Source organism: Schistocerca serialis, chromosome 9, assembly GCF_023864345.2.
Source record: "Schistocerca serialis cubense isolate TAMUIC-IGC-003099 chromosome 9, iqSchSeri2.2, whole genome shotgun sequence".
NCBI lineage: Eukaryota > Metazoa > Arthropoda > Insecta > Orthoptera > Acrididae > Schistocerca > Schistocerca serialis.
In genome coordinates this window covers 480,168,263-480,193,225 of record NC_064646.1, presented here as the reverse complement: position 1 = coordinate 480,193,225, position 24,963 = coordinate 480,168,263, and the positions used below count along the sequence as shown (strand labels likewise).

At 40.9% G+C, this 24,963-nt stretch overlaps 1 protein-coding gene across 1 annotated transcript in view; it reads left to right on the top strand.

Moving 5' to 3' along the window:
* The first annotated feature begins 81 nt into the window (after positions 1 to 81).
* Positions 82 to 24,963, top strand: part of LOC126419175 (fas-associated death domain protein) — a 51,338-nt gene continuing 26,456 nt past the window's right edge. Inside the window, exons 1-2 of the mRNA XM_050086305.1 lie at positions 82 to 485; positions 568 to 636. Of these exons, the coding sequence (XP_049942262.1) occupies positions 176 to 485; positions 568 to 636 (379 nt within the window). The 5' untranslated portion in view covers positions 82 to 175. The remainder of the gene's footprint in view (positions 486 to 567; positions 637 to 24,963) is intronic.

The following is a 24,963-nucleotide window of genomic DNA, read 5'->3' as shown; positions in this document are numbered from 1 at the left end:
GTAAGAAATTAGCAATGAAAATCTGCCATGAGTAAAATATGCTATATGTAATCTCTGTATATCGCTGTCTGACATCTTTGATCGTGTTGGGGGCAGGTGACTGTGTACTGTGTGTATATGTTCTTAGTTGTGATGTTTATATGTGATTTGGCATAATATTTATTATTTTGTAAACATGCCACCAAATATAAACACATACATTCAGTTAAAGGAATCTATAATATCAAAGTCTAACTATGTTAGTCCACCAGAACTCAATAATTTTGTGTTAGAATACGCGCAGATAATAAACTCAAAAAGACGTTGTAGCTCGATAAAAAATTTGGAAGAACTGATTTGTTTGCTAGAAAAACGAGATTATATAAGCCCAGACAACGTGAAACCTCTGCTATGTATTAGGGACAGAATCCGCGATCCACAACGCTTGCATTCGTTCAGTAATAATGGAGATTCAATATCAAATGGAATCGACGACGATTTTTATGGTATGTGATAACATGAAAAGTTTCTAAAATTATTGACTGAAGTAAACCGCCTTTATAATATGGTGTTTTGCTCTGCATCTAGGAAGACAGATGTCGAACAGTACTGAGAGTCAGAATGACGTCTTCAGAACGCGATCTCTTCCGCCTAGAGGTTCGTAATTGTTGTTGCCTCACTAAAGATGAGGTAGTATAGGTGATCCACCTGTTATTTAATAAATTATATTTTTATGATGCACACACTGCCCTAGCTCTGCACATTGTACCTGACTGTACTTTGTAATTTTAAATTTAGTTTTTTGTAAAGGAAGTAAGAAAATCTAAGTATATTGTGATTAACACTGAAGTCACATAGCCATAAATTTCTTTACGGTGCGGTGCTGTCTATATACAGAAAAGAATATTAAAAAATGCCCTGCTTGTAGACAACTACTGCTCATAAATTTCCTTGTTCTTTTATTGCCAGGTTTGGGTAAGTAGTCTACTGTGTATCTTTGCACATTAGTTTTGATTCAAAATGGATTTACATGTTCATTTATTGTTCTCTGTATTTTGTGACTTCATTGTTGCTGACACTTTTCTCTTCTCTGTTAAAATCAGAGTGGGGAAGTAGAGCACAGGAAAATAAAAATGTGCCATTTATATTAGTAGAGTGATCCAAACCTTGTTATTTGTGTTTTACAAGTTCCACAAAAACTTTTCACTTTATAAAATTTATAAGGCTTTCGTGCTCACTTGTTGACAAACTGCCTGTTGGCTTCTGTCTTGGGTTTTTCGGCCGACACTCGTCTCATGATTTTTTCTAACATTTCGCCATCATGAGTAGTTGGCATTGTCAAAGTTTCACCCTCCATTGCTGGGGGTGGACTGGTGAAACATTAGAAAAATCATCAGACGAATGTCGGCAAAAAAAACCGAGACAGAAGCCAACAGGCAGTTCATTACTTTTCACTTTGCTTATTTTATCGCAAAACCCTACATCTTACACTCTTCCCCTTTCATTCCTCATCTTGTCGTGTTGTTGTTCTTGTTGTTGTTGTGGTGGTCTTCAGCTCGAAGACTGGTTTGATGCAGCTCTCCAAGTTACTCTCCCCTGTGCAAGCTTCTTCATCTCCATATAATTACTGCAGCCTACATCCTTCTGAATCCTCGTACTGCATTCATCACTTGGTCCCCCTCTATAATTTTTACCCCCCACAGTTCCCACCAGTACTAAATTGGTGATCGCTTGATTTCTCAGAATGTGTTTTGTCAACCAATCCCTTGTTTTAGTCCAGTTGTGCCTCAAATTTTCTTGTCTCTCCAGTTCTATTCAGTAACTCCGTAATACTTACACGATCCACCCATCTAATTTTCAGCATTCTTCTGTAGCACCACATTTGATAGCTTATATTCTCTTCTTGTCTAAACTGCTTATCGCCCGTGTTTCACTTCCATACATGGCTACACTCCAGACAAATAGTTTCAAAAAAGGCTTCCTAACACTTTTCTTACCATTACCAGTCTACATTTTATATACTGTCTACTTCGGCCATCATCCTTTATTTTACTGCCCAAATAGCAAAATTCATCTATTGGTTTAAGTGTCTTGTTTCCTAATCTTAATTCCGTCAGCATCACCTGAATTAATTCAGCTGCATCCCTCATTTTTGCGTTTGTTGATGTTCATTTCTCGTATATCTTCCTTTCGAGGCACTGTCCATCACATTCAACTACTCTTCCAAGTTGTCTGCTGTCTCTGACAGGATTACAATGTCATCAGCAAGCATCAAATTTTTTTATTTCTTCTTCCTAAGCTTTACTTCCTACACCAAATTTTCCTTGGTTTCCTTTACTGCTTGCTCAGTATCCAGATTGAATAACATCAGGATAGTTTACAAACTTGTATCACTCTCTTGCTAACCAATGGTTCCCTTTAATACCCTGTGACTCTTATAATTACCATCTGGTTTCTGTTCGAGTTGTAAATAGCCATATGCTCCCTGTAATTTACCCCACTACCTTCAGAATTTCACAGAGAGTATTCTAGTCAACATTGCCAGAATCTTTCTCCAAGTCTGCAGACACAATAAACCTAGGTTTGCCTTTCCTTAACCTATATTCTAAGATAAGTTGTAGGGTCAGCATTGCCTCGTGTGTTCCTACTTTTCTCCAGAATCCAAACTGATCATCCATGGAGTCGGATTCTACCTAGTTTTCCATTTTTATGTAAAGAATTTGTGTTTTTCATATTAAATTCATAGTTCACTAATATTCACACCTGTCAGCACCTGCTTATTTTGGAATTGGAATTATTACTTTCTTCTTGAAGTCTGATGGTATTTTGCCTGTCTTGTACATCTTGCACACAAGGTTGAAGAGTTTTGTTACGATTAGCTCTCCCAATGCTATCACTATGGAACATTGTCTACTCTCGGAGACTTGTTTGGACTTAGATCTTTAAGTGCTCTGTCAAGTTGTTCTCACCTTATCATGTCTCTCATCTCACCTACGTGCTCTTCCCTTGCCATTATGTTGCCTTCAAGTTCATCTCCCTTGTATAGTCCCTCCATATACTCCTTCCACCTCTGAGCTTTTCTTTCTGTGCTTAGCACTAGTCGTTCATCTGAGCTTTTGATATCCATACAGCTACTTCTCTATTCTCCAAACGCTTCTTTAATTTTCAGGTAAGCAGTATCTGTGTTACCCCTAATGAAATATGCTTCTAATCCTTACATCCATCCTTTAACCATTCTGCTTAGTCACTTTGCACTTCCTACCAGTCTCATTTATTAAACGTTTGTATTCCATGTTGCCTGCTTCGTTTGCTGCAGTTTTATATTGTCTGCATTCATTATTTAAATTCAGTATCTCCTGTGATATCCAGTGATTTCTACTAGTCTGTTTACCTACATGATCTTCTGCCACCCGTGCTATTTCATCTCTCAAGACTACCCATTCATTTCTCCTGTATTCCTTTCCACCGTTCTAGTCAATCATTGCCTAATGCTCCCTCCGAAACTCTGAAAAGGCTCTTAGTCTTATCCAAGTACTATTGCCTTAATTTCCCACATTTTGCAGATTCTTTAGTTTTAATCTGCAGTTCACAGCCAATAAATTGTAGTCAGGTGTCACATCTACTCCTGGAAATGTCTTACAATTTAAAATCTGGCTCGAAAGTCTCTGTCTTACCATTATATAATTACCTTCCAGTGCCCCATGTCTCTTCCACATACACAACCTTCTTTCATAATTACTAAACCAAATGTTAGCAATGATTAAATTGTGCTATATACAGAATTCTACTAGGTGGCTTCCTGTTTCATGCTTTTCCCCCCTGTCCATAATCATAACAATTGTTCATAAAACCTGTTCAACCTAAAAGTTGAAGCTCTCCTTTTGAGGGAATGTAGAACAATATATTGTACTATTCAACAGAAAAAAAATCAAACTTTATGGATTGGCGTTTTTGAAAAAAAAATTTTTTTCAGAAATTATAAAAAAGTTCTGAATGCTATAGTAAAAGAACTTTGACAGATAAGTCCAAATGGAGGATTTATTTGTAATCATAAAGCAATTATCTACCAAACAAAAAAAAACAACAAAATATCTAGAACTGTTCCAAAGATACAGCATTTTAAAAATGTTTCTAAAATTCGCATTTTCAAAATGGTATGCACAGTATCCTCTTTGGAGGGCTGTATCTCGGAGCAGAAATTTTTTTGGAGAAAACAAAAAAATACGTGTTCCTTACTAAGCTGTTCATCTGCTAAATTCAATAAGATCCGTGACTATGAAGGTAAAATTTTTTTCCTAGCCTGCCTGAATTGATATGGACTATGGCCCTACTATTTTTCCTTCTCTACCTTTTTCAGTTATCGAATTCTAGTCCCCAATCACAATTAAATTTCCATCTCCCTTAACTGTTTGAATAATTTCTTGTATCTCACCATACATTTCTTTAATATCTTCATCACCTATTGAGCTAGTTGGCATATAAACTTGTTGTGGTGCGTGTGGGCTTAGTATTTATCTAGGCTACAATAATGCGTTCACTATGCTGTTCATAATAGCTTACCCACAACCAACTCCTGCATTGGTGCTTTTAACTTTGCATTTATAACCCTGTATTAACTTGAGCAGAAGTCTTGTCCCTCTTGCCACTGAACTTCACTAGTTCCCACTATATCTGACTTCAACCTACCCATTTTCCTTTTTAAATTTTCTAACCTTCCTGCCCTATTAAGGACTCTAACATTACACGCTCTGACCTGTAGGATGCCAGTTTCTCTCTCTCTCTCTTGATGACAGCATCCTCCTCAGTAGTTCCACCCAGAGATCCGAATGGAGGACAATTTTACCCAAGAGAATACCATAATCATTTAACCATACAGTAGAGCTACGTGTCCTCAGGAATAATTATGGCTACAGTTTCCCCTAGCTTTCAGCCATTCACAATACCAGCACATCTAGACCATTTTTCTTGATGTTACAAGGACAGATCAGTCACTTATCCAGACTGTTGCCCCTACAATTACTGAAAAGGTTGCTGCCCCTCTTCAGGAACCACACGTTTGTCTGGCCACTCAGCAGATACCCTCCGTTGTGGTTACACCTACGTATCTCTGAGGCACACAAGCCACCCCACCAATGGCAAGATTCATGTAGGCATGATTCATGTAGGGTGTCTTGTAATAAGATTGCAATAATTACATATGCTTTTGACTCTCACCATTCATATCTTTTACACCCTCCTTTCTCTTGTGTAATTCAGTTATGTTTTAGGAGATTTGCCCCTATTTATCGTCTTCTAGTGATGGACATCAGTAGGCTCAATTGTTAAATTTTTTGTGATTGGCGGTATTTTTGGTATGTGCTTCTTCTTGCAAGATCCGAGCCCTCCTGCTTCAGCCTACCTATCAGCATTGTTGCATGCATTCTGTTCTGTTGTTGACAGGATTTATGTCTAGACAACTCTTAATATTGCATCTTTTGCTCTGAATAACTTACAAGAGACTTGTTTCTTCTGTTTGTCTTGAATGATCACTGCGTAGTTCTCCTACATTACAGAGTGATTTTATGCCTGTCACATTTTCGACCATCTAATTGTTGCTTATGTTGCATATTTCAATGAAAGTTGCTTAGTGTAACCCACCCTCAGTCCCTCTCTCCCCATGCCTCCCTTGCATTGTTCATTGTTGATAGCTGATTTATGTACATACTAATCACCAAGTTATTCATTGGAGATTTGTCTCTGTTATGTATCACAGTGAGCGGGCCTGCAATTTCAGTTATTCATAAAAAATGTGCATTAAATATAGAGCAAATGTTAACTATGGTGGAATAATAGCGAAATTAGAAATGGTGGAACCAACCATAAAGCACTCCAACCCATATTGTCCATCCAACTGACTTGTGAAGGGCTCTACACTGAAGAAATTTTCACAGAGGCATAGGCATAATTTAGATGAGCAGATGCAGATGCTTATGTTAATTGGACTTTTTTACGCTACATTAATCTCTTATAGTAACTTTTCATCATCAAGGAGATTGTACTTGTTGTATGGATATATACTTGGCAATTACATGACTCTGGGCTGCAGCAGTGCTGTTTCGAGATTTCAATTTCTATGCTGTTGCCTACTCTTTTTTAGTTATAATATGGATCTGTTGATAAAAATTCTTATGCTACTGACTCTGTAACAGAGCAAGAAGACTTAAAATGATGTGGAGAATAAGGCATGTGAGTACCAGTTAACGAAGTGTGCAGCTTCCATGGTGTGGCTCACATGCCTTAGTGATACAGATGTCCATACTGTAGGAGCAATCACATTGAAGAGGCCAGGCAAATATATGGATTATGAAGAGGGGCCTTTTCAGAAGTCTGGATGGTTGCCCTCTCTGGCCTTGTAGCTTTAGTCAACATGGTTTTGCTATTTTAGTACTGTGAATGGCTGAAAGGAAAAGAAAACTACAGCCATAACATTTCCCAGGATAGGCAGCTCTACTCTGTGTCGAAATGGTGATGGTAAAATAGCCCTCATTTGAATCTCTGGATAAGGATTACTCAGAAGTATGTTGTCATCAGCAAAAACGAGACTGGCATTTTAGGGTTTGAGTGTGGAATGTTAAGATCCCTTAACTAGGTAAGAAGTTTAGAGAACTTAAAAAGAGGAGTGAGTAGGTTAAAGATATATTATGCGAATTACTGAAATGTGGTGCCAAGAAAAAACAGGGCTGATGGTGAGGTGAATACAAGGTTACCAACAGAAAATCAAATAGGGGTAATGCAGGAGTAGGTTTAATAGTGAATGAGGAAGTATGAATGTGATTAAGCTTCTATGAACAGCATAGAGACTGCATTATAGTAGCCAATATAAACAGCAAAGCCAATGCTCACTGCAGCAGTGCAAGTTTATATAACAACTAGCTCAACAGATGAGAAAGAGATCCAAAGACTGTATGATGAGATAAGAGAAATTATTCAGTTTATTAAGGGAGAAGAATATTCAATTGTGAGGGGAGCTGAAATTCGTTAGTAGGAATAAGAAGCAAAAGAGTAATAGCAGGAGCACATGGTCTGAGGGAAAGGATTGTAAAGGGGAAGCCATCTGATACAAACATACATATACCGAGCAAGGTGGCGCAGTGGCTAGCACACAGGACTCACATTCAGGAGGACGACGGTTCAATCCCGCGTCCGGCCATCCTCATTTAGGTTTTCTGTGATTTCCCTAAATCGCTCCAGGCAAATGCTTGGATGGTTCCCTTGAAAGGGCACAGCCAACTTCCTTCCCCGCCCTTCCCTAATGCGATGAGACCGATGATTTCGCTGTTTGGTCTCTTCCCCCCAAAACAACCAACCAATCATACAAATTCAACCATTGCTAATACTTTTGTAAGGTTGTAAGTGTGGAAATGACAAGGTGACACTAGAAGGTTCCATAGAGTGTACATAACAGTAAGACATAGAATCAAAACAAGATTTTTAAGTGTGAAGCATTCCAAGGGTAGATGAGGACTCTCTTGCCATAAGTTATTGCAGATGGAAATTGCAGAAAGGTGGGAAATTAAAGAGATGGGATCTGGATAATAAATTGAAGGAATCACAGGTTTTTGAGAGTTACAAAGGGAGAATTTGGCAATAATTGACAGAAACAAGGGAAAAGAGAGAGAAATTGAATGGATAGCTTTGGGGGCCCCCCATGAACCATGGACCTTGCCGTTGGTGGGGAGGCTTGCGTGCCTCAGCGGTACAGATAGCCGTACCGTAGGTGCAACCACAACGGAGGGGTATCTGTTGAGAGGCCAGACAAACGTGTGGTTCCTGAAGAGGGGCAGCAGCCTTTTCAGTAGTTGCAAGGGCAACAGTCTGGATGATTGACTGATCTGGTCTTGTAACAATAACCAAAACGGTCTTGCTGTGCTGGTACTGCGAACGGCTGAAAGCAAGGGGGAACTACAGCCGTAATTTTTCCCGAGGGCATGCAGCTTTACTGTATGATTACATGATGATGGCGTCCTCTTGGGTAAAATATTCCGGAGGTAAAATAGTCCCCCATTCGGATCTCCGGGCGGGGACTACTCAAGAGGATGTCGTTATCAAGAGAAAGAAAACTGGCGTTCTACGGATCGGAGCGTGGAATGTCAGATCCCTTAATCGGGCAGGTAGGTTAGAAAATTTAAAAAAGGGAAATGGATAGGTTGAAGTTAGATATAGTGGGAATTAGTGAAGTTCGGTGGCAGGAGGAACAAGACTTCTGGTCAGGTGACTACAGGGTTATAAACACAAAATCAAATAGGGGTAATGCAGGAGTAGGTTTAATAATGAATAGGAAAATAGGAATGCGGGTAAGCTACTACAAACAGCATAGTGAACGCATTATTGGGCCAAGATAGATACGAAGCCCACGCCTACTACAGTAGTACAAGTTTATATGCCAACTAGCTCTGCAGATGACGAAGAAATTGAAGAAATGTATGATGAAATAAAAGAAATTATTCAGATTGTGAAGGGAGACGAAAATTTAATAGTCATGGGTGACTGGAATTCGAGTGTAGGAAAAGGGAGAGAAGGAAACATAGTAGGTGAATATGGATTGGCGGACAGAAATGAAAGAGGAAGCCGCCTGGTCGAATTTTGCACAGAGCACAACATAATCATAACTAACACTTGGTTTAAGAATCATGAAAGAAGGTTGTATACATGGAAGAACCCTGGAGATACTAAAAGGTATCAGATAGATTATATAATGGTAAGACAGAGATTTAGGAACCAGGTTTTAAATTGTAAGACATTTCCAGGGGCAGATGTGGACTCTGACCACAATCTATTGGTTATGACCTGTAGATTAAAACTGAAGAAACTGCAAAAAGGTGGGAATCTAAGGAGATGGGACCTGGATAAACTAAAAGAACCAGAGGTTGTACAGAGATTCAGGGAGAGCATAAGGGAGCAATTGACAGGAATGGGGGAAATAAATACAGTAGAAGAAGAATGGGTAGCTTTGAGGGATGAAGTAGTGAAGGCAGCAGAGGATCAAGTAGGTAAAAAGACGAGGGCTAGTAGAAATCCTTGGGTAACAGAAGAAATATTGAATTTAATTGATGAAAGGAGAAAATATAAAAATGCAGTAAGTGAAACAGGCAAAAAGGAATACAAACGTCTCAAAAATGAGATCGACAGGAAGTGCAAAATGGCTAAGCAGGGATGGCTAGAGGACAAATGTAAGGATGTAGAGGCCTATCTCACTAGGGGTAAGATAGATACCGCCTACAGGAAAATTAAAGAGACCTTTGGAGATAAGAGAACGACTTGTATGAATATCAAGAGCTCAGATGGAAACCCAGTTCTAAGCAAAGAAGGGAAAGCAGAAAGGTGGAAGGAGTATATAGAGGGTCTATACAAGGGCGATGTACTTGAGGACAATATTATGGAAATGGAAGAGGATGTAGATGAAGATGAAATGGGAGATATGATACTGCGTGATGAGTTTGACAGAGCACTGAAAGACCTGAGTCGAAACAAGGCCCCCGGAGTAGACAATATTCCATTGGAACTACTGACGGCCGTGGGAGAGCCAGTCCTGACAAAACTCTACCATCTGGTGAGCAAGATGTATGAAACAGGCGAAATACCCTCAGACTTCAAGAAGAATATAATAATTCCAATCCCAAAGAAAGCAGGTGTTGACAGATGTGAAAATTACCGAACTATCAGCTTAATAAGTCACAGCTGCAAAATACTAACACGAATTCTTTACAGACGAATGGAAAAACTAGTAGAAGCCAACCTCGGGGAAGATCAGTTTGGATTCCGTAGAAATACTGGAACACGTGAGGCAATACTGACCTTACGACTTAGCTTAGAAGAAAGATTAAGGAAAGGCAAACCTACGTTTCTAGCATTTGTAGACTTAGAGAAAGCTTTTGACAATGTTGACTGGAATACTCTCTTTCAAATTCTAAAGGTGGCAGGGGTAAAATACAGGGAGCGAAAGGCTATTTACAATTTGTACAGAAACCAGATGGCAGTTATAAGAGTCGAGGGACATGAAAGGGAAGCAGTGGTTGGGAAGGGAGTAAGACAGGGTTGTAGCCTCTCCCCGATGTTGTTCAATCTGTATATTGAGCAAGCAGTAAAGGAAACAAAAGAAAAATTCGGAGTAGGTATTAAAATTCATGGAGAAGAAATAAAAACTTTGAGGTTTGCCGATGACATTGTAATTCTGTCAGAGACAGCAAAGGACTTGGAAGAGCAGTTGAATGGAATGGACAGTGTCTTGAAAGGAGGATATAAGATGAACATCAACAAAAGCAAAACAAGGATAATGGAATGTAGTCTAATTAAGTCGGGTGATGCTGAGGGAATTAGATTAGGAAATGAGGCACTTAAAGTAGTAAAGGAGTTTTGCTATTTGGGGAGCAAAATAACTGATGATGGTCGAAGTAGAGAGGATATAAAATGTAGGCTGGCAATGGCAAGGAAAGCGTTTCTGAAGAAGAGAAATTTGTTAACATCCAGTATAGATTTAAGTGTCAGGAAGTCATTTCTGAAAGTATTCATATGGAGTGTAGCCATGTATGGAAGTGAAACATGGACGATAAATAGTTTGGACAAGAAGAGAATAGAAGCTTTCGAAATGTGGTGCTACAGAAGAATGCTGAAGATTAGATGGGTAGATCACATAACTAATGAGGAAGTATTGAATAGGATTGGGGAGAAGAGAAGTTTGTGGCACAACTTGACCAGAAGAAGGGATCGGTTGGTAGGACATGTTCTGAGGCATCAAGGGATCACCAATTTAGTATTGGAGGGCAGCGTGGAGGGTAAAAATCGTAGAGGGAGACCAAGAGATGAATACACTAAGCAGATTCAGAAGGATGTAGGTTGCAGTAGGTACTGGGAGATGAAAAAGCTTGCACAGGATAGAGTAGCATGGAAAGCTGCATCAAACCAGTCTCAGGACTGAAGACCACAACAACAACAACAGCTTTGTGGGATGAAATAGTGAAGGCAAAATGAGAAAACCCAGTGGAAACTTTTGGGTAACTCACTATATCTCACATTCAGTTGATGAAAGGAAAAAATATAAAAATGCTGCAACTGATGTGGTCTAAAGGGAATATAAACTGCTAAAAAATGAGATTCACAGAAATAGCAAAACAGGAATGGCTAGAGAAGAAATGCAAAGACGGAGAAGTGTACATGGCTATGGGACGATAGATGCTGCTGTTTGAAAATTAAAGAGACCTTTGGAGGAAAGGGAAGCAGCTGTATGAATGTCAAGAGCTCAGACACCTAGCCAATACTGAGCAAAGAAGGGAAGACTATAGTTGAAAGAATATTTAGGACTGTACAAGGGAAATGAAACTGAAGGCAGTAATTTAGAAAGGGCTTAGGATTCACATGAATATAGAAAATGTATTGTGAGAAAAATTAGACAGAGCACTGAAAGAATTAGGATGAATCAAAGATGTTGGAGTAGCTAATATTCCCTCAGAATTATTTAAGTGCTTGGAACAGCCAGCCAAAATAAACTGTTCTACTTGCTGTGCAAAATATGTGAGACAGGCAAAATAGACTCAGATTTAAAGGAGAATTTAATAATTCAAATTCCAAATAAGGAAGGTGCTGATGAGTGTCGGTATTATCTGACTCTCAGTTTAATAAAACAGTGAAAAATCTTGGGTGGAATAATGACTTATTATGGAAAGGATAGTTGCTACTCACCATGCAATGGAGGAGCTGAGTCACATGTTTGAAAAGGATAGTTGCTACTCATCATACCGTGGATACACAAAACAAAAAGACTGTGAAATATGTGAGCTTTCAGCCCAAAAGGCCTTTATCAGAAGTAGGCAAAACACACAGACACACACACACGCACACACACACACACACAAGACACAGTCTCTGGCTGCTGAGGCCAGATTGCGAGCAGCATGTATGATGGATGATGAGAGAAGCAATCTGGGTGGTGGGGGTAAGGAGGAGGCTGGGGCACGGAGGGAGACAGTAAAGTGCTGCTTATGTGAGCACACAAGGACAAGGTGGGGAGAGGTTAGGGTTAGGTGGAGGAGCAGGGGGCACTGGAAAAGGAGAGAAGCAAACGGACTGTGAGTGGGTTGATAGAAAAGAGAGTTCTGTGGTGCTGGAATGGGAATGGGGGGATTGGTGGGTAAAGGAAAATGACTAATGAAGATTGAGAACAGGAGGGTTACAGGAACGTAAAATATAGTTCAGCGAGAGTTCCCCACCAGCGCAATTCAGAAACGTGGTGTTGGTGGGAAGGATCCAGATGGCACAGGCTGTGAGTAATCATTGAAATGAACATCATGTCAGACAATGTGATCAGCAACTGAATGATCCAGCTGTTTTTTGGCCACAGTTTGTTGGTATTCATTCGTGCAGACAGAGAGCTTGCTGGTTATCGTGCCCACATAGAATGCAGCACAGTGGTTGCAGAGCTTAGCTTGTAGATCACGTGACTGGTTTCACAGGTAGCCTTGCCTTTGATGGAATAGGCAGACTGGAGTAGGCGGTGGTGAGAGCATGTATGGGACAGGACTTGCATCTAGAATTATTACAGGGATATGAGCAATGTGGCAAGGGGCTGGGAGCATGGTTTATGTAGGGATGGGTTATGTAGGAAAGTTCAGTGGACAGTGGAATACCACTGTGGAAGTGATGGGAAGGATCATGAGTAGAACATTCCTAATTTCAGGGCACGACAAGAGGTAGTCAAAACTCTGACGGAGAATGTGATTCAGTTGCTCCAGTCCTAGGTGGTACTGAGTCACGAGGGGAATGCTCCTCTGGCTGGACGATGGGACTTTTGGGAGATGGTGGGTATGTGACTGGTGACATAAGGCATGGGAGATCAGTTTTTATACAAGGTTGGGAGGGTAATTATGGCCTGTGAAGGCCTCAGTGAGACCCTAGGTATATTTTGAGAGGACTGCTCATCACTGCAAATGTGGTGGCTATGGGTGGCCAGGCTGTGTGGAAAGGACTTCTTGGTACATAATGGGTGGCGGCTGTCAAAATGGAGGTATTGCTGGTGGTTGGTAGGTTTGATATGGACAGAGGTACTGATGTTGCCATCTTCGAGGTGGAGGGCAACGTCAAGGAAGGTGCCTCGTTTGGCTGAGTAGGACCAGGTGAAGCAAATGGGGAAGAAGGTGTTGAGATTCTGGAGGAATGTGTATAGGTTGTTCTCACCCTCAGTCCAGATCACGAAAATGAAATCGATGAATCTGACCCAAGTGAGGGTTTGGGATTTTGAGTAACTAGTAAGGATTCCTCTAGGTGGCCCATGAACGGGTTGGCATAGAATGGTGCCAAGCAGGTGACCATAGCCATACTTCAGATTTGTTTGTAGATAATGCGTTCAAAGGAGAAGTAATTGTGTTTGAGGACATAGTTGCTCACAGTGACTAGGAAGGAGGTTGTTGGTCTGAAATCCTTTGAGCTTTGGCAAAATGTTCAGTAGAGGTAAGCCCATGGGCATTAGGGATGTTAGTGTAAAGGGAGGAGGCATCAATAGTGACGAGCAGGGCACTGGGTAATAAAGGAACAGGAACTGTGGAGAGTCAGTGGAGGAAATGATTGGTATCTTTTATATGGGAGGATAGGTTGTGGGTAATAGGCTGTAGGTGTTGGTCTATGAGTCAGTCAGGCAGCAGTAGCCGACCGAGACAGATGCAGCAACAGGGAAGCAACCGTTTTTGTGTCATTTACGAGTTCCTAACCAGGAGCAAATTTTATTGTATCAACTGTGTGCTTTAATAGTTTAGTTTCCTGAGTTTCTGCATGTAAATATAATATCTAATAGCCACAGTTGTCGCGTTTTCGTTTGCATTGGAAAGTAAACCAATTTTGTGACATATTACAAGTTCCTAATCAGGGGCAAATTGTTTAGTTTCACCTGAGTGATTCGGCAGCTCTTAAAAGCTGATATTGAAAGTACTGTCAAAATGCTCCATCCTTTGCTGAAGCATATTTGGCTTGAAGAGAAATCTCCAAAGGAGTGGAAAAATGGTTTGGTGGTAAAGCTCCCAAAAAAGGGAAATTTGTCAGACTGTAACAACTTGCATGGTATTACATTGTTGTCAGTGCCCAGTAAGGTCCTCACCAGAATTATTTTAAACAGAATTAAAGGTTCCCTTGAAAAGCGACTGTGTAAAGAACAGGCCGGTTTTAGGGCACAACGCAGTTGTGTTGATCTTATTAACACTCTTAGCATCATTTTAGAGCAAAGCTAAGAATTTCAAGCAACCATGTACCTGGCATTCATTGATTTTCAAAAGGCCTTCGATTCCGTGAAACATAAAGTGCTCTGGCAGGTGTTGCGGAAGTGTGGCATACCACAGAAGATCTTAAACATCATAAAAGACCTATATGATGGCTACAAATGCTGCGTATTCCGCAAGGGAAATATGACAGAGCCCATAAAAGTAACAACTGGAGTCCGTCAGGGTTGCATTTTATCACCAACACTTTTTCTACTCGTTCTAGACTCTGTTATGAGAAGAGTCACAGCAGGCAGGAGATGAGGAATCCAGTGGGGGATCCACGAACGTCTGGAGGATTTGGATTTTACAGACGACATAGTTGTACTAGCTCCAAGGCTGACTGATATGCAAGCTAAATTAAACTTGCTGAAAGAAGAAGCAGAGACTGCTGGCCTCAAGATAAATATAGGCAAAACAAAGGAAATGAGAGTAAATTCAGGGAACATGGAGGCGCCATTGTTAATAGGTGAGCAGCGGGTGGAGACTGTCAACTCATTCCTGTATCTGGGTAGTATAGTGGCAGAAGACGGTGGAGCTGGAGATGACGTGAAAAACCGCATTATAAAGACAAATGCTGCCTTCATACAATTGTATCCAATATGGAAAAATAGAAATATCACGTACAAAACAAAAATCCGTATTTTTAATACAAATGTGAAGGCTGTCCTTCTGTACGCCAGTGAAAGCTGGAAAATGGATAAAAAAATGGCATCCCAGTTACAAAGATTCATAAATAGATGCCTTCGACGCATCATGAAAATCTGGTGGCTAGAAAAAATATGTAATGAGGAGCTCTGGCGAATAACAAACAAATTGTATCCATTGTATTGTAGACCTGGGCAGAATTGAGGCAAATGGCCAAAGACAGAGACGGATGGCGAGTTCTCCTGGATGCCCTATGCCCCCATAGGGGCCAAAGGACCTATAGAAGACCAGATACGAGAGAGAAAGTGGGGCTGGTTGGGGCACACCTTAAGAAAACCAGAGGGAGCCATCGAGAAAAAAACATTGGAATGGAATCCCCAGGGAACAAGGAAGAGAGGTAGACCAAGGTGCACATAGAAGAGGACAGTGGAAGGGGAAGCAAAAAGAGTTGGCAAGACCTGGGCAGAATTGAGGCAAATGGCCAAAGACAGAGACGGATGGCGAGTTCTCCTGGATGCCCTATGCCCCCATAGGGGCCAAAGGAATTAAGTCAAAAGTAAGTAAGTATTACTAAACACAATTCGTGCAATTTCGTCAGGGTCTACAAGAGAGTTGCGCAGCACGTGCCGATAGTTTGTTTATCTGCATAGTTTACTTTCCCATGGTCTTTAGTATGAACAGGGACTGCGATTGTTGTGTGCGGATGCGAGCCGAGTTAGTGACACTTCACTCTCAGCTTCAGGCCGTGATGGCTTCGGTTTCACAGCTTGAGGCTGCAGTGGATGGACACCACTGTTGTGTGCCGGCCGTGGGGATTGAATGGACATTCAACATGTCCAAGTCCTCTGATTGGTCCTCACCGGTGGCCAACCCAGTTACTGCTTGCACTGAGGCTGACCCCTCACCTGTGGTCGAGTAGGAGGTCGCCCTGGAGCGAAGTAGGCGGCAAAAGACTTCCTAGGGAGCCGCACATAAGACCTCCCCGGTTTGTCTGACAAACAGGTTCCAGGTGCTGTCTGTGGCTGACACTGCCGCTGAGTTAGATGCTGTCGCCTGTCCTGTTTCAGAGGAAACCACTCAGCCTGCAAGATCTGGGCAATCACAGAGGGTGGGATTATTGACAGTTGGGAGCTCCAATGTTAGGTGCATTATGGGGTTCCTTAGGGACTTGGCTGACAAGAAGGGTAAGAAAACCAATGTGCACTCCGTGTGCGCACTGGGTGGAGTCATTCCAGATGTGGAAAGGGTCCTCCCGGGTGCCATGAAGAACACAGGATGCAGCCAACTGCAGGTGGTTGCTCACATCGGTACCAATGATGTGTGTCACTTTGGATCAGAAGATATTCTCTCTGGTTTCGAGCGGCTAACAGGAGTGGTAAAGGCTGCCAGTCTTGCTTGCAAGTTGAAAGCAGAGCTGACCATTTGCAGTATAGTCGATACGACCGATTGCAAACCTCTGGTACAGAGCCGAGCGGAGGGTCTGAATCAGAGGCTCAGGCGGTTCTGCGACCATGTAGGCTGCAGATTCCTTGACTGGGGCCAAAGGGTGGTTGGGTTTCGGGTTCCACTGAATAAGTCAGGTGTCCACTACCACTATACGCAGGAGGCGGCTACACTGCTAGCTAGGGCTGTGTGGTGTGGACTGGGTGGTTTTTTAGGTTAGAGGGTCTCGGGGAAAACACAAGAAGGGCTTCAGTCACAAAGGGTGCAGGCTGAACACAGGAAGGACGTAGATACAGGAACCATTGACATTGTTATAGGCACTGAAAGCTGGCTAAAGCCAGATAGAAGCTCATCCAAAATTTTTGCGAAGAACCTAACGGTGTTCCGAAAGGATAGGCTAAACACGGTTGGCGGTGGCATGTTTGTTGCTGTCAGAAGTAGTTTAACTTGTCACGAAATTGAAGTAGATACTTTCTGTGAGTTAGTATGGACAGAGGTCATTGTTGGCAACCGGAATAATATAATAATAGGATCCTTTTACCGACCTCCCAGTTCAGATGAAAGGTTCAAAGAAAACTTGAGTTTGATTTCAAACCCGTACCCGACTCATACGATAATAGTAGGTGGTGACTTTAATTTACCCTTGATATGTTGGCGAAAATACATGTTCAATTCCGGAGGATGCATAAAATATCATCCGAAATTGTGTTAAACGCATTCTCTGAAAATTATTTTGAGCAGTTAGTTCATGAGGCCATATGAATAGTAAACGGTTGTGAAAACACACTTGACCTCTTAGCAACAAATAATCCTGAGTTAATAACGAGTATTAAATCTGATTCAGGGATTAGTGAACTCAGGGTTGTCGTAGCGAGATTGAATATTGTAATCCCCAAATCCTCGAAAAATAAGTGAAAAATATACCTATTCAAAAAAATAGATAAAAATTCAATTGACACCTTTCTGAAAGACAATCTCCACTCATTCCAAATTAATAATGTAAGTGTAGACCAGATGTGGCTTAAATTCAAAGAAATAGTATCGGCAGTAGTTGAGAGATTTATACCAAATAAATTAACAAACGACGGAGTTGATCCTCCTTGGTACACAAAATGGGTTAGAACACTGTTGCAGAAACATGCCAAATTTAAACAGACGCAAAATCCCCAAGTTTGGCGATCTTTTACAGAAGCTTGAAGTTTAATGTGGACCTCAATGTGAGATGCTTATAACAGTTTCCACAACGAAACTTTGTCTCGAAACCTGGCAGGAAATCCAAAGAGATTCTGGTCGTATGTTAGCGGCAAGAAACAATCAATGCCTTCTCTGCGCAATAGCAATGGAGATACTATCGAAGACAGTACTGCCAAAGCAAAGTTACTAAACACAGTCTTCCGAAATGCCTTCGCAAAAGAAGACGAAGTAAATATTCCAGAATTCGAATCTAGAACAGCTACCAACATGAGTAACGTAGAAGTAAACATCCTCGGAGTAGTGAAGCAACTGAAATCACTTAATAAAAGCAAGTCTTCTGGTCCAGACCGTATACCAGTTAGGTTCCTTTCGGAGTATGCTGATGCATTAGCTCCATACTTAACAATCATATACAACCGTTCGCTCAACGAAAGATCCGTACCCAAAGACTGGAAAGTTGCACAGGTCACACCAGTATTCAGGAAAGATAGTAGGAGTAATCCACTAAATTACAGGCCCACATTATTAACGTCGATATGCAGCTGGATTTTAGAACATATATTGTGTTCAAACATTATGAATTACCTTGAAGAAAATGGTGTATTGACACACAGTCAACATGGGTTTAGAAAACATTGTCCTGTGAAACACCACTAGCTCTTTTTTCACATCATTTGTTGAGTGCTATTGGCAAGGGTTCCGTATTTCTGGATTTCCGGAAGGCGTTTGACACTGTATCACACAAGCGGCTCGTAGTGAAATTGCGTGCTCATGGAATATCATCTCAGTTATGTGACTGGATTTGTGATTTCCTGTCAGCGAGGTCACAGTTCGTAGTAATTGAGGGAAAGTCATCGAATAAAACAGAAGTGATTTCCGGCATTCCCCAAGGTAGTGTTATAAGCCCTTTTCTGTTCCTTATCTATGGAAATGATTTGGGAGACAATCTGAGCAGCCGTCTTCGGTTTTTTGCAGATGACACTGTCGTTTATCGACTAATAAAGTCATCATAAGATTGAAACAAACTGCAAAATGATTTAGAAGAAATATTGGAATGGTGCAAAAATTGGCAGTTGACCCTAAATAATGAAAAGTGTGGGGTCATCCACATGAGTGCTAAAAGGAACTTCTTAAACTTTGGTTACACGATAAATCAGTGTAATCTAAAAGCTGTAAATTCAACTAAATACCTAGGTATTACAATCACAAACAACTTAAATTGAAAGAAACACATAGAAAATGTTGTGGGGAAGGCTAACCAAAGACTGCATTTTATTGGCAGGACACTTAGAAAATGTAACAGACCTACTAAGGAGACTGCCTACACTACACTTGTCCGCCCTCTTTTAGAATACTGTTGCGCAGTGTTGGATCCTTACCAGATAGGACTGGCGGGGTACATCGAAAAAGTCTAAAGAAAGGCAGCATGTTTTGTATTATCGCGAAATATGGGAGAGAGTGTCACAGAAATGATACAGGATTTGGGCTGGAAATCATTAAAAGAATGGTGTTTTTTGCTGCGACGGAATCTTCTCACAAAATTCCAATCACCAACTTTCTCCTCCAAATGCGAAAATATTTTGTTGACACTGATCTACATAGGGAGGAATGATCACCAGGATAAAATAAAGGATATCAAAGCTCGTATGGAAAGATATAGATGTTAATTCTCTCCGCGCACTATACAAGATTGGAATAATAGAGAGTTGTGGAGGTGGTTTGATGAACCCTCTGCCAGGCATTTAAATGTGATTTGCAGAGTATCCATGTAGATGTAGATGTAGATATGAGAGCAGAGATTATGTCAGTGCAAGCACAGTAACCGCCACAATGGGGTGTCCTGGGTGGTTGGGATTATGGACTTTAGGAAGCATGTAGAACGTAAGAGTATGGGGAGTGGTTCTGGGAGAGAAATGGACTCTGAGGACAGGTTCTGGGATGGGCCTAAGGATTTGAGGAGAGACTGGAGATCCAGCTGGATTTCTGGAATGGAGTCACAGTGACAGGGTCTGTAGGTGGATGAATCTGAAAGCTGGTAGAGTACTTCTGCCAGATAATCCTTGTGGTCCAAAACAACAGTGCTGGAGCCTTTTTTCAGCAGGTAGGATCAGTTTTTAGGTGGCAGATTGCAGGTCTTTCTGCAGATATAAGGTTAGTTTGCATGTTGAGGGATTTGGGGAATGATGTTGAGGCAAGGTTCAAGGTTAAGAAATTCTTGAAAGTTAACAGGGGGTGATTTGGGGGCAGTGTGGATGGATCATGGTTGGATGGATTCTGAGAACTGAGGCAGGCAGAGTTCAACTTTGGTCTTAGGTTGAATCTGATTGATAGGGTTAGTGGCAAAAAAGTGTTTCCATTGTTGGGACCGGGACAAGGATAGAAGGTTATTAACAAGTCCTGCAGAAATTGGCAGTGGGGCGAAAGGTGAGGCCTATGGAAATGTCTGATACTTCTTTGGCGGTAAGGCTTTTGGAGGAAAGGTTCATGACTGTGTTTTGGGTCTGTTTAGGCTCTGGATTCTGTGCGGTGGTGGTGGAAGGGAGTTTTTGAGGGTGAAGTAAATGTAGTAGCTTTGAGAGCCAGGATTTGTCAGTTATCAGGGGATTTAAGGGAGGTTCGAAGGTTGTTGTAGAGGATGTGGATAGTGATAATCCAAGGTGGGAGTGCGTATCTGTGGCTCAGCATCTCCAATGTATGGTAAGTAGCTATTATCCTTTTCGCAAGTCATCAGTTTATTATTTACAGAAGACTAGAAAAACTTTCAGAAGCTGACCTCAGAGAATATTAATTGGGATTCCAGAAAAATGTAAGAACATATGAGGTAATACTTGTGACTTACCTTAGAGGATATGTTGAAGAAAGGAAAACCACAGGATTTTTAGATATTTACAGGTTGCACAGAAACCAGACTGCTGTTATATGAGCTGAAGGACATAAAAGGGAAACAGTAGTTGACAAAGGATAGACAGGGTTGTAGACTACCTCTGGTGTTCTTAAATCTGTATGTTGAGCAAGCAGTAAAGGAACCAGGGAAAACACTGGAAAGGGAATTTTAGTTCAAGGAAAAGAAAAACTTGGTTGTTTGTCATTGGCATTGTAATTTTGTCATAGACTTCGAAGAACTTGGAAGATCAGTTGAATAGAATGGGCAGTGTTTTGAAAAGAGAGTGAACAGGCCAGGTGTTTCAATAATTAAGTGATGATTTGCTTCCCCGACATGTGCGTGGTATAACATGTCAAAATATAAATAATTTTTTTCTGTAAAACGTGCCTGTGATCCAATTTGTATTATCAAGAATTTGTTCAGAATACTAGTTACAAATAAATGTGAACACACCATAATTAGATTTTCACTGTTTATTGTAAAATAATAGTTTTACTGATTAACAATTAATTTAACTTGTGAAAATTTTATATTCCTAATGGGTAAACAATTCTTCACATGAAAACATAAATTACTTTAATACTACGCAGATTCAGACATTACTAGAATGTTGTTGGCAATATTATGTTAAATACTTTAAATATAATTGCTGCTTTTCTGACTAAAATTTCGAGAAGTCAGAATGTTTGGTTCTGTTTACATTCCAATTACAATTCTTACCTTTAATGAATAGAATAGATTGAAATTACAATGTAAATCGGGTAACTATTCTGCATAATCTGATTTTGTGCAGAGACATTGATATGTAAAACATATAATTGACTATAATAAACATACAGATTGGGTATCGTAATTTACAGTTGGCACAGTATTGATGTATTCTGAATATGTTGTCCTATTCTGTCACATTACAAGAGTATAAAACAGCAATAATGGAATGTAATGTAATTAAATCAAGTGGACGAATGCTTAAGTAGGCATATTGACTTGTAGTACTATGGTGGTTGTTGGTGTTATATCTATCTTGGCTACGGTAATGTGGTCACTATGCTGTTCACAGTAGCTTACCCACATTCCTACTTTTTTATTCATTATTAGACCTACCTCAATGTAGAGGCCTGGGGCGGGTCCCTCTGCAGTGGCATGGTTCAGCTGAGGCTGTAGTTTGTCACCAGGATGTTATCCAGTGATGGCTCAACAAAACATCATTAACACTCACACATTTTATTAGAAAATAAGCTATGGTACTCATAGTGTCATCCCGCAGTAGCGACACCCCTTTGGAGTGTGACGACAGTGGCAAAGCTGGCAGGGCTGATGCCACTGATAACCGGCCAACAGCTGGACCCGAGTGCTGACACGTAACGTCTGCAGCAACACTCGCACCACCTTGGCGCAACTCAGGGCAGTTGTGAAAACCCACGGTGATTCTTGCATAAGAAGACAGCCCCCGACAACGGTGTGCAGCACAAGGAGCAGAGGCATACAGTGTAAATTTACCTGCACAAGTAGGGGCAGATGGGTTGCTGCACTGCCCTTGTTTCAAATGGCTATCCTCTGAGGCAAAACCCAAGCTGCAGCTAAAGTTAGCCAGAAGATGACGCACCAGCTGGAAGCACCAAGTCGACGGGAGTGGGCTTAGAACCAAAAGTCGGCTTTTTGGTGATGCTTGCAAAACTGTGTCGCTCCATCACCTGCTATGAACCATTTCTCGTAGCAGGTGCTGCCAAACGTTGATGCATTTGGCTAAAAGTGATGGGTATTTATACAGTTTCAGTGCTCACTTGTTGTACCAAGACACCACTTCTGATGGTACACCAAAACGAGGCTGTGACTAGAACATACGGCAAATGCCATGCTGTTTCTATGATCAGCCTGCATTTCTGCTGTGTCATCAGTACTGCCAGTTCTGGCCCCTGTTGGTATTGCTGTATCTGATGTTACGGTGTTTTGGTCCGCTGTGCACTTATTGGCATCCACAGCCAGTTTGCAACAGCTGTGGCTTTGTTGCTGTTTTACTTTGTGTGCTGAAAAATGGTGGTGGTGCTACATTACCTCCTCCCTCTGATGGTTTCGGAGCCTGAAACTTAGCTCATTGTCATTCTGCAAAACACAGCACACATTTCCACACTGGTAATGGTGTACAATACATTTTCTTAAGTGCAGTCAGTCTTAACCACAAGATACGTCAGCTGCATACTTTAGCCCACTGGCTTTCATTTACAAATGCTCTGAAACCGTTAGGTGACTACTTATTGACTAACAATGTAATGTTATCAAACTCTTCCCTTCTGTTGGATATCCCTTAATTGTAAATTGGCTTAATAGGTTCCTACACTGACTCCTACTTATTCACACACCACTGGCAACTTGTCAACAAGCCATAAACTGATTTCATCCCTTATAAATTATTACACAAAACTCGTTTAGAGCACTATGTCAGTAATCCCGTCAGCATACTTTAGTACAAGAAAAGAATCTGCAATGTCTTCTGTAACGTATCCTTAATAGTAATTACACATATTCCTACCATTGATCACAATGTATATAGAACAGACTGACATAAAACTGGAAAAGCCTTCCCATCTTTACAAACCCTTGAAGCACATTATCCCTGACAAATCACTGTTAACAGTAAATGGTCCAACTCCACTGATTTCTTATGTTCAGAATTTCTATTCATCTGTCTGATGATGTCTTTACTCACCACTTTGGTGCACCATTCATAAATTTGCATCTATGGCCACAGTTTCCCTTATGTCTTCCCATAAAAATCCCCCTAATATCATGGTCACACATAAACTACATACAGAACTACCATACATCATATGTTGACAAGTAGTTTCATGTATTTCCCTCTCTGTAGTGGTAATAACAAACTGAATTCTCCTTGTGGTGCTAGGCTTTCTTCTTCCGTGTCTCACCCAAAGCCACTTACTGGTGCCTTGCAGCACTATACTGTACAAATTAAGCCCTAGTGATGTTCCCAATATTTTAGCTCTTATTTCCTTAAGATAGACAAACCTTGTGACAGTATCTCAATGGTGACAGTTTGCCCTAGCTGGAAAATGTTCTCTCAGATTCCACTGTGGATCACACAAGGTTAATTTTGGTGTGATGCATGAACTGAAAGCCCAAAACTTGTGCAGTATTCTTCACCTATATTATACTTGCTGTGCACAATGAACCATGGCTGCATTTGTGCAGTATTCTTCACCTATATTAATATTCACTGTGCACAATGAACCAAGGCTGCGTTGCAAACAGCTCACTGTCTGCATTGGAATTAAATGTCTCTGTACCACTTCATTACTCATAACATCTGCAACACTATCAACGTCATCAATAACTTCTTGTGTACCCTCTGCAGTATCTACAGCAACATTACTGTCTGCATTTCCACTGTGCACAACACAAAAATCATTGGAAAGTATGCTGCCCTGTACATACTTCACATGGTACTGCAGCTATTCCAGGTTCCACATTTTCAGAAGATCTCAGAGCAGCCCCTTAATTTCCACAACATTACTACTGTGCGCATCGACTAAACTTGAACTGCTAACTTCTTTCTCCTTACCCTCTGCTTCCTTCTTCATTTATAATTCCTCCAAAATCCTTATATTTCTGACCCCCAGTAAAACACTTGTTTTCAGCCAACCACCCATAAAATATTCTCTTCCTTTTTTTCTTTTCTTCTGTACACCAAATTGTACTGTTGTTCGGCCTTTATTTCCTTAAACATGCATGCATTGTTTACCTGCAACTGAGCTTCCTCAGAAGCTAAAATCCGTAATGTTTCGTTCAGGGCAGCACCCGTTGGTATTGCAAAAGATGTGGGTAATCCTTCACCAATCAAACAACAACAGAAAAGAGTAAAGCAGAATGACAACAAAGAGACTTAGGCCTAAACAAACTACTATGCTGTTACTTATTGCTATTTTATTTGCTTACATAATGAGCCATATTCCTTGCTCAAAAACAAATATCTTGCCTGTTCTAAGTGGCCCAAACAACCACACGTTTCCTAAAATTCTCAGTCTCTGATATCATGGGAACACTATTCAATAAATACAGCAAAATAAAATAAAATTATGTGACGGACACTTAATTGTAACACTATCATAATACTTCAAGATAAAAGTTAGCTTGTTATATGTGTTTAACAATCTAAACACTTCTATACCATGAGCCACACCCCTTGCTTGTGATAGGCAGTATTTAGTATCTGCAGTAAGTGTGACAGCACCGCTACTCGACATGGTTGGTGTGGATACTACACAGATTTATGGTGACTCGGTAAGAACCGGGGAACAGAACCCTGTGAGTGGAACAAACGCACCTGCTTGTTGAATTATGGGAAGGAGAGTATCCAAACCCAAACATATTGCGCACAACAATATTTTCGGCCCACGGCTGGTGCTGCCGGCTAGCCGCTGAGCACACGACAACTCTTGACACAAGCGAAAGGCTAGGTCTGCGGCAATTGAACTCTGCAGAAACACTGGTCTGCTACAGTTATGCTGCTCACAAGTAAACATT